The sequence below is a fragment of the Galeopterus variegatus genome, unplaced genomic scaffold (assembly GCF_000696425.1).
Source record: "Galeopterus variegatus unplaced genomic scaffold, G_variegatus-3.0.2 Scaffold6120, whole genome shotgun sequence".
In the NCBI taxonomy this organism is placed as follows: domain Eukaryota; kingdom Metazoa; phylum Chordata; class Mammalia; order Dermoptera; family Cynocephalidae; genus Galeopterus; species Galeopterus variegatus.
In genome coordinates, this window is record NW_007732231.1 from 152,249 (window position 1) to 162,862 (window position 10,614).

A 10,614-nucleotide genomic window follows, 5' to 3' on the forward strand; every position below is an offset into this window, starting at 1 on the left:
TGTCAGCACCGCGGTCACCCAGTGAGCAAACCGGCCATCCCTATATAGGATCCGAACCCGTGGCCTTGCTGTTGTCAGCACTGCACTCTCCCGAGTGAGCCACGGGGCCGGCCCATTACCTAGTTTCTTTTGAAAGACATGGTTTGGGCCAGATATCTTGACAGAAAGAAACCAAAATTACCAGAATTTTTATTTTAAAATTCTTTGTTGGTGTAGGCAAAATATACTTTCATGGCATAGGTCCAAATAAATTTATTAAATACTGCATAGTTATGTAGCCAAATTGTTTTAAAATGTTACCCTTAAAGTCTCTTAAGTAGAACTTTAAAAATATCAAAAAATAGTCAGTTGCTAATCCGTCTAAGGGTATTTCTGTGTCTCAAATTATTAGGGGTTTTATTATTTCATTGTTTTAAAGATTTCTTTTATTTATTTATTTATTTATTTATTTTTTGCAATCAAGACACAAAATCAGACTTGGTAAAAGACAACATTAGTTTTCTTAGCACTGATGCATCGCCACTTGCAAGGTGACCAACCCACAAAAGCTATATTGAAATCTGCCCTTGCTCAGATGAGTTCTCACTCTCTGCTTACAGACTGGAGTCTATAGATTTCAATTACCAAAAGTGTCACCACAAGTAACAGTCACTCAAATTCCTTAGCTCTTGAAGTCAAAACCCAAGTCGGTAAGGGGATCTTAACCCTTGGCTTGGTGTTGTCAGCACCACGCTCAGCCATTGAGCAAACCGGCCATCCCTATATAGGATCCGAACCCGCGGCCTTGGTGTTATCAGCACCGCACTCTACTGAGTGAGCCACGGGCCGGCCCTATTTATTTTTTTTAAAGATGACTGGTAAGGGGATCTTAACTCTTGACTTGGTGTTGTCAGCACCATGCTCAGCCAGTGATCGAACCAGCCATCCCTATGTGGGATCCGAACCCGTGGCCTTGGTGTTATCAGCACCGTACTCTCCCGAGTGACCCACAGGCCGGCCCCATTGTTTTAAAGATTTCTGTACTGGCTGATATTTGATAGCTGTATTTGTTCTGTTTGCTACAGTTATCAAATATGTATGGAGCAATCATTTGCAGTGAAGAGTTATTTTAAAATACTTTTTTGAAAAGCCCACCAGGGATACTATTTGCTGTACTCATATTTGGAATTGTTTATATTTTACCTGATAGCTGTGTCTTCAGGGCACATATACCTTAATATTAGACTTAATGCTACTTCTTAAGCAAAAACAGTCACCCTATTTGATGAAATGTTTGATGAGTAAAACTTCCATGAATCTTGGGGCTGGCCCGGTGGCGCACTGCTACATTGCGCCGCTTGGAAAGTGCGGCGGCGCTCCCGCCGAGGGTTCGGATCCCACATACAGACCGGTTCCCGCTCACTGGCTGAGCGAGGTGCAGGGAGCAACACCGAGGGTTGCAATCCCGTTGCCGGTCCCGGGCTGGTACGGGTGCGACACTGAGGGTTGCGATCTGTTGCCGGTCATGAAAAAAGACAAAAAGGAAAAACAAAAACAAAACAAAACAAAAACTTCCATGAATCTTGATTTTATTCTAAGGCATGGCTTATAATATTCTTGGGCCATTAGTTTAAGAAAGCTCTGAAATGATACTGCTCTTGCATTACCAAAAAGCTTAGATACTTGTAGAAGCAAAGAGACTCCTAGATATGGAAGGATTTGGGGTCTTTTTCTACTTTCAAAATTTTATTATCCTTAAATTCCTTAATAAATTAGAGTACAGATTTAATATAAAAATTTATTTATTATATGCTAGGAAGCAAAAAGCCTCTAACACAGCATTGCCATTCTGGTGTAAGCTTATCATAGTACCGTTCTAAAATGAGCTTGAGGCCTCACCAATGTCTGATGAAATATGCTTTTTTTTTTTTTTTCCTTTTTGTCTTTTTTCGTGTCCGGCAACGGATCACAACCCTCAGTGTCGCGCCCGTACCGGACCGGGACCGGCAACGGGATCGCAACCCTCGGCGTTGCCCCCACACCTCGCCCAGCCAGCGAGCGGGAACCAGTCTGTATGTGGGATCCGAACCCTCGGCGGGAGCACCACCGTGCTCCCAAGCGGCGCACTGTAGCAGTGCGCCACCGGGCCGGCCCGAAATATGCTTTTTAAAGGAACATTTTTAAAACCTCAGTTGGCCCAAGGACCACTTTTCAGACCTCCAGTCTTGGACTTTTACCTATGGTCAGTCATATTCTTATCTGGGGTTACACTTGTTAGTTAAGTCAGTATTTTTAAAAATAAAACACCCTGATTTTGTTCACTTTTGTTTTCATATACAAGAATCTTTTACAGTCAACATGTACTTCTAGATGCTGTATTGAAATTGCTGGCAGAGTCTATTCTATACAAACTGAACAATCTGGCCCCTTGTTTTATTTGTAAAGGTTCAATGTATCTATGCCTGCCTACTTCAATCTGCAAGGGATTGTCAGAAAGGCCCCGCATTCGCCGAGCCGTGAGTTATCACTAACTTTTCAGATGTGTTAATGAATGTGGAACAAAAGCAGTTGTGTTTAAAGGAAAAAAGGACCATCAAAATAACCTTTATCATAGTAGCAGGCATGAACATTAAATAGATTATTCCAAATTGTTTTAAAAATAACCTACTAGAGACTAGGCTCTAGAAAACCTATTTTTTTTTTTTTTAAAGATGACTGGTAAGGGGATCTTAACCCTTGACTTGGTGTTGTCAGCACCACACTCACCTAGGGAGCCAACCGGCCATCCCTATATGGGATCTGAACCTGTGGCCTTGGTGTTATCAGCACCAAACTCTCCCTAGTGAGCCATGGGCTGGCCCTAGAAAACCTATTGTTGAACTGCTCTGAAGCTATTGTTTTAGCTATAAATTACTGTTCTTAAAAATTTGTATATCCTGGTTGAAAATGAGAATGTTCTTTAAATCTTCTTAACCAAGTTAAAACAATTTGAACAAAATCTTACCCCACCTAAAAATGACAGTATTTAGTTAAGTTTAAGTTAACCTCTTCAATATAAGACTATATGAAGGGGTAAAGTTTTAACCTTTTCGTTATTCAGATATGAAAATACAGAAATCAATTTAAATGATTGAATCACTTTCTAGATGAAAGTTTTTGGAGTGTTCCATACATCACGTGAAGTGCAGAGGTATTTACAGTCTCTTTTGGTACCAACAGTTCTTGCTTCAGTAATTCACCAGTAGGTTTTCCTTCATCAATGATGATATCAATTTAAGGCTAAAATAAGACACCTACATTTCTTAGGGCTTATCATTCTATATAGAAAGAGGAAACATTTTTTCTTCTGTTTTTTTTTTTTCAAAGAGAGATCTAAGAAAAAAATTGTTAACTAACATCTATATTTTGTTATTAGAGCTAGTTACATTTCTTTTTCTTAGATTCTTTAAAATTTTGAGTAGATAGCCATGTTTGATAAGTAGGCTGGATGCTTCTGTTGCTTAGGAGGTGTATTGTGTTATATGAAGACAGAATGAATTTTTATGTACCCAGTTTGGCAATATATAGCACAGACTACATAAAACTTAGAGGTATGGAACCTTTGGAGGCATTAAAGTTAACATTTCCTTTAGGTAGTGTGCCTTTGTTTGACTGGTGTGTAAGTCCTTCTTCCAGGTTTGTACGCTCTTAAACGCATTATTCTACCCTTTCTAACTCCTCCCAGCAGCAAAAGGGAGACACTTCAGCTGGAACAAAATAGTGGAAGAAATGGCGTCTGGGGTTCAGTGGGGATTCGCAGTGTGTATGCAATGTTTGCAAGATTACTCTTTATGTTTTTCAATTAATGTAAATAATTAAAAAATAAATCAATGCTTAGTGTCAAGAAGGGAACATTGTATACGAGTAGAAACTGTCCTATTGGGTCTGCTGCAAATCGCTTAACCTCTTGGGGCCTCAGTTTCCTCATCTGCAATATGAAGGAGTTGGACTCAATAATCTTTAAGGTCCATTCCTGCTCTAAAATCCTATGCTTTTCTGAAGTACTCTAACAGAATGCATTGCTTTCCCACTTTGACTATTTGAATTACATATGCAGTACACATACTGCAACTGCATGTTGTCTAAAATAGTTTTTCTATAGTATATTATATAAAAAACTAATCCCTCTTAAGCTGATTTTTTAATGTGTGTGTATATAGCCACACATAAAAAGCTAGTGGTAGTAGGGTTCTCAGGAAATAAATACTTTCCAGTTGTCTAACCTTGAATGTTATTAACTTTTCTATATTACAGGAGATACTACTCGTCAACGAATCAAATTCAGTGATGACAGAGTATGCAAGAGTCATCTTCTCAACTGTTGCCCCCATGATGTCCTTTCTGGAACTGTATGTATTTATTAAATCTATTGTATGATTACTGGTATGCTACAAAAATGAACTACTTGATAAAGTCTTAATTCTTTGCCAAATTGTTAGACAGTTTTTTTTTTTTTTTTTAACACTTTTGTTAGAAGAGGGATTTGCATCCCTTATAATATTTATTTATTCAGGTTGACAATTTAAATCTGCAATAATGTGCTGGCTGATCAGCTCAGTTGGTTAGAGTATGGTGCTGATAACACCAAGGTCCAAGGTTCAATCCCTGTATGGGTCAGCTGCCAAAAAAAAAAATTAAATGAATAAATCAATCTGCAATGATGGGTTTCCTCACAAAAGTAGTTGATATGTTTTGTTGTATAATTTTTTTCTGTTCCTCAGTGCAATTTATTATTATTATTGTTATTTTATTTTATTTTTTTGGTGGCTGGCTGGTACAGGGATCGAACCCTAGATCTTGGTGTTATCAACATCACACTCTGACCAACTGAGCTCACCAGCCTGCCCCTCGGGGCAATTTATTAAAGCACTTCTTAATTGGAATACAGAGGTAGTTATTATGATATTTTACAGTGTTTGTACTTTTAGTTCAGAAATAACATAATTGATTTTTAAAGTAGCTTATTTTTAATAGACTTTTATCCAGATCATCTTTCTTAAAAATATAAATTTTTAAGAAAAATAATCGTAAATTTTTGTTAAGATTTCTGCCTATTTATATTGTGGAATCAGTGGGGAAAACATATTAATGAATACTTAAATCCATATCATAATAAATACTTAAATCCTAATTTGAGATTAGGGTTGTCACTTAAAATTCATCTATATTGTTTTTGGCCTCTTGCCAGTACAGGGATCCAAACCATTGACCTGGGTGTCTTTAGCACCACCCTCTACTGAATGAGCTAACCAGCCATCCCTACAATGTTTTTATTTTTTATTTTTATTTTTATTTATTTATTTTTTATTTTTAAAAAGATGACCAGTAAGGGGATCTCAACCCTTGGCTTGGTGTTGTCAGCACCACGCTCAGCCAGTGAGCAAACCGGCCATCCCTATATGGGATCTGAACCCGCGGCCTTGGTGTTATCAGCACCGCACTCTACCGAGTGAGCCACGGGCCGGCCCTTATTATTTTTATTTTTTTTAAAAGATGACCGGTAAGGGGATCTTAACCCTTGACTTGGTGTTGTCAGCACCATGCTCACCCAGTGAGCAGACCGGCCATCCCTATATGGGATCCGAACCCGGGGCCTTGGTGTTATCAGCACCGCACTCTCCCTAGTGAGCCACAGGCTGGCCCAATGTTTTTATTATGGAAAATTTCAAACATATAAAAGCAGAGATAGTATAACAAGCACTCTTTTTTTTTTTTTTAAAGATGACCGGTAAGGGGATCTTAACCCTTGACTTGGTGTTGTCAGCACCACGCTCAGCCAGTGAGCAAACCAGCCATCCCTATGTGGGATCCGAACCCGGGGCCTTGGTGTTATCAGCACCGCACTCTCCCTAGTGAGCCACAGGCTGGCCCAATGTTTTTATTATGGAAAATTTCAAACATATAAAAGCAGAGATAGTATAACAAGCACTCTTTTTTTTTTTTTTAAAGATGAGCGGTAAGGGGATCTTAACCCTTGACTTGGTGTTGTCAGCACCACGCTCAGCCAGTGAGCAAACCAGCCATCCCTATGTGGGATCCGAACCCGGGGCCTTGGTGTTATTAGCACCGCACTCTACCGAGTGAGCCACGGGCCAGCCCAGCACTCTTGAACTAATACTCATCACTCAGCTTTAACAACTATTAACATTTTGTCATTCTTCAAATTCAAATTTTCTGATTTATATCTTGTCCAGCATGTTTTCTACTCTTCTGGGAATACTTAATCCTTCATCATGCTAAATAAAAAGGATGAGTGGTTGATCTTGGACTTTCCTTCTTGTAAAACTCTTTTTTTTTTCCTTTTTGTCTTTTTTACTGACTGGTAACGGGATCGCAACCCTCGGTGTCGCGCCCGTACCGGGGACCGGCAACGGGATTGCAACCCTCAGTGTTGCGCCCGCACCACGCTCAACCAGTGAGCCGGAACCAGTCTCCACATGGGATCCGAACCCTCGGCGGGAGCGCCACCGCACTCCCAAGCACCGCACTTTCCAGTGTGCCACCAGGTCGTCCCAAAACTCTTGCTGATGGATTGTAAGATGCATATTCTTCAAATTTTAACATCTCTGAAATATGCATCTTAGAACCAATGATAGAAAAACACTGTCTTAATTGGTATCATTTTTCTTATGGTACAGAATATAATGATGAGGCTTAAAATTGATGGTCTCCTGGATTACATGAAAAGCAGTAAGGCAAATTCTTCCAGAGGAGACTGGAGGAGGGCCGGCCCATGGCTCACTCGGGAGAGTGCGGTGCTGATAATACCAAGGCCGCTGACAACACCAAGTCAAGGATTAAGATCCCCTTACCAGTCATCTTTAAAAAAAAAAAAAAAAAAAGACAAAGGAGACTGGAGGAGAAATCTCTCCCTTTTGCCATCCTGATGGACAAGAGATTGTTGTATGTAAGAATGGGATTAAGTAATTGTGAACCTTTTTCAGAATTTAAGCACAGTTTTGAGGACTAGCTAAAGGACTAAAGGACCTTAGCTAGTGAGACTCCAGAGTTGTCCTAGAGTGGTATCCTTAAGAACTTGAAAACCATTCATAGTGTGATTTCCTCATGACCCTTATTATTACTAAAGTAGGCTATTTAGAACAGTTCAGATAGCTTGTAATAGCAGAGCTGTGACTTCTTTAGCAACTAATCCCTATAAGAACAAATGCTTTCCTGTGATAGAGTCTAATAGTTCAAACCTCTTTATGTTGAAGATGCCTTTTTCTTTTCTTTTTACTTGTTAGATGAAGAATGAAGGGTGGTGTTTACAACCGGTCACAACCAGTTACAGATTTCTTTACTCCTTCTCCACTCTCACTGTTTCACTTAACTAGCCTTAAAAAAAAAACACAAAAAAACCTAAATTGTAACTGTTGATTTTATAAAGCTTTTTCTTTGTTGTATAACTAAAAATCACCCTTTAGTTCTCCTGATCTTGTTCCTAAGATCTGTTACTTCCAAAAGAATATGATTTATCAGTATTCTAGATTATTTAGCAAAAGAATATACAGAAATGTATTTCTTGGCTTTTTTCATTATAAAGAGGTTGGACTTTATATCAAGCACTTGGAGATGGAGAGTGTGATTTCTATAAAAATTGTGCTCATAACTGACAATTAGTATGAAATTTGGTTTCATGAAAGTGTCCCGTAACATTTTACCTTTCATTAGTCTAGTCATAACTAATTCTTAAACTGATAATTAATCAGAGGAGATAAAATGTAGAAAAGATAATCAAAATAATTATATATATCTTTGGCTAATGATTTTATAAGAAACATAAATATTTCTTATAGCTTGAGAAGTTACTGTACTTCAAAGGCTTGAATTAGTTTCGTATTCATCTAGAATGTTTTCTTATTCTACTCTTTTCCTTCTTTTGGCGCACTTGGTTTTTCCCTGTTCTGTTCACTGCAGACAGTAATAGGCAGCATACCCTTTTGGATTTAGGCAAAAGAGAAAACCTAAGCTGAGTTGTCATTTTTTTCCCCCAACACATTGTTTCTGGTACCTATCTTCTCTTAGGAAAGATAAGGATATTGAAGAGCTTTTAAAAAAAAAAAATCTCCTCTATTTCCTAGTGATCCAGGGAAAAGATACATGAAAGTAAGAATTTGTAAAAGGCATTAAATCTAAAGCAAAGATGGCAACAGAAATTTGAAATTAAGATCTGCAGACATAGGGCCGGCCCGGTGGCGCACTGGATAGTGCGCCGCTTGGGAAGCGCGGCAGCGCTCCCGTCCGAGGGTTCGGATCCCACATACAGACCGGTTCCCGCTCACTGGCTGAGCGAGGCGTGGGAGCAACACCGAGGGTTGCAATCCCGTTGCCGGTCCCTGGTCCGGTACGGGGGCAACACTGAGGGTTGCGATCCGTTGCCGGACACGGAAAAAGACAAAAGACAAAAAAAAAAAAAAAAAAGATCTGCAGACATGGAAACGAATATCTTATAATGTGTCCAAATTTCAGAAGTGGCCATTACTAATTATATAGTATAATTTTAGCATTGACAGGCCCTCACGTATTCTAGTATAAGGTCATCATTTTATAGATGGAAAAAATTTTGTCAGAGAAATTGTCCTTGTCAGATGTCTCACAATCAAAAAGTCACAGTATTCTATGGCATGTAGGAATCTTAGATTTACTAAAATCTAAATACTTTTAAAAAAATTTTGTTACTTGTTTATTTTATTTATTTTTTTCCCTCCACAGCCCGTTGTTAGTTTTTTAGATAGCCTGATTACCTAGGGCAGTAACTTTCAGATGTTTCTGAAACATCCTTGGAGGCATTTCATGCACTAAAGACTTGGGAATACTCCAGTCTTTCCTATTTCAACTAGAATTTTTCATATTTTAAACATAGGGATTTTCCATGGAATTTTGTTCAGAAGAGGTTCTGCTGAAAAATGGGGGACTTTTAAAAGATCCAATCTTGAAAAATACTTAGGGACAAGATTAGAGACTTTGATATTGTCAAAGTTATTATTAAAGTAAAAGTTTATCGGCCATTTTGAAGTGATTGGGTGGAAGTATTGGTTGTGAAAAATTCTGACTGAGTTGGTTTTATGGTGCCCCAGCAGGTTCTGGGTTTTATCCAAAGTGCAATTTTTACTAATTGAAACTCCTTTATTGCTTTTCTAACTCTCTTTTAAGGCCTGGTCTAAGATCAGTTACTTGGTTACATACAAACGTGAACTTTAAAACTGCTGAAGTCTCTTTGATAGTACATATGTAAAAGAGCCATGAAAATATGGAGAAGCAGAATAAGTGGTAAGAAGTAGACCTGCACAAAGTTTTCTCAACCAGCCACTAGAATGTAAGTTTCATAAGGGCAGGGACTTTATTTTCTTCACGGCTGTATCTCCAGCATCTAGAACAGGATCCCTTCATTGTATTCAGTAAATAATCAATCTACCCCAAAATAAGAGAGCTAAATAAATAAATTTGTTTCAAAAACCAACTCTGAATTCCAAAAATTACCATTCGTTATTGTTACAGTATTACCTTTTAACAGGTAAGGAGCCAGAGAGTATATCTTGCTTGATTTTGTTAAGTTGCTTATCAAAATATGACAGTAGCAGCTATACGTGCAAGTGTGAAATATTAATCTGTAGATTCTTTAAATAATCTCTTCCCAAAAAGTGTTTGTTTGGGGCTACCGTGGTATTAACAAGTATTTTTTGGTTTTTTTGGCAGCTGGCTAGTTCAAGGATTCCTTGACCTTGGTGTTAGGACACTGCACTCTAACCAGCTGAGCTATCCCGACCAGCCCCAGTTTTTTTTTTAACAAATGTTTTTGGCATTAGCCAAGATTTTAGCCTTGGTTTTTTAAATTTTGTTTTGTTCTGTTCTGTTTTAATTTATATGACAGCCAATTTCTAGAGCTTCCTAGTTGGCAAAATGCCAGATAACCCAGGTTTTACCAGATTTGGCTTTGAAGTGATTTATGTTTTTATTTTAAGCAGATTTGCTGTATTTTATTTTTCTAAGTTTATTACAAAAATACACATTTCTTTAACAAATATTTCTAGAGACTGCTTAAACGAAAAATGTATTTGGTAGGGCCAGCCCATGGCTCACTTAGGAGAGTGTGGTGTTCATAACACCAAGGCCCCGGGTTCGGATCCCATATAGGGATGGCCGGTTCGCTCACTGGCTGAGCGTGGTGCTGACAACACCAAGTCAAGGGTTAAGATCCCCTTACTGGTCATCTTTAAAAAAATAAATTAAAAAAAATGTATTTGGTGCCTAAGAAATTAGAGGCACATTAAAAGCTATTCAGTAAATAATTAAAACTTTACTATTAAACTTGAAAAACCAAGTCCAGAATAGTTTGGGGCATTGTTAGCAAAAGTGCACATGATACTCTGAACTATTCAACTTGGGGTACTTAGGCCCTTTGAAAATAACCCTTTTCTGTCATTTTTAACTTAAAAATTTTTAAAGTTTTAATTGACGCCCCTTTTCTGTCATTCTAAATAGTCTCTAAATCATTTATTTTATATTCTTAAAATAACTTAATCTACTTCAGGTTTATGCAGGTGAATTTTTATCAGCACCACATTCTCCCTGTTTTCTTTTTTTTTTTAAAAAAAA

The 10,614-nt window shown here is 38.1% G+C and overlaps 1 protein-coding gene across 2 annotated transcripts in view; it reads left to right on the forward strand.

Moving 5' to 3' along the window:
- LOC103605849 (putative RNA-binding protein Luc7-like 2) overlaps positions 1 to 10,614 on the forward strand; it is a 64,040-nt gene that overhangs the window by 12,659 nt on the left and 40,767 nt on the right. Inside the window, exons 1-2 of one of the 2 annotated variants that reach the window (XM_008590462.1) lie at positions 2,432 to 2,495; positions 4,273 to 4,367. In XM_008590462.1, coding sequence (XP_008588684.1) covers positions 2,438 to 2,495; positions 4,273 to 4,367 — 153 coding nt within the window. In that variant the 5' untranslated portion in view covers positions 2,432 to 2,437. Of the gene's footprint in view, positions 1 to 2,431; positions 2,496 to 4,272; positions 4,368 to 10,614 lie in introns of those variants that run through there. The other variant, XM_008590461.1, reaches the window with a different exon arrangement.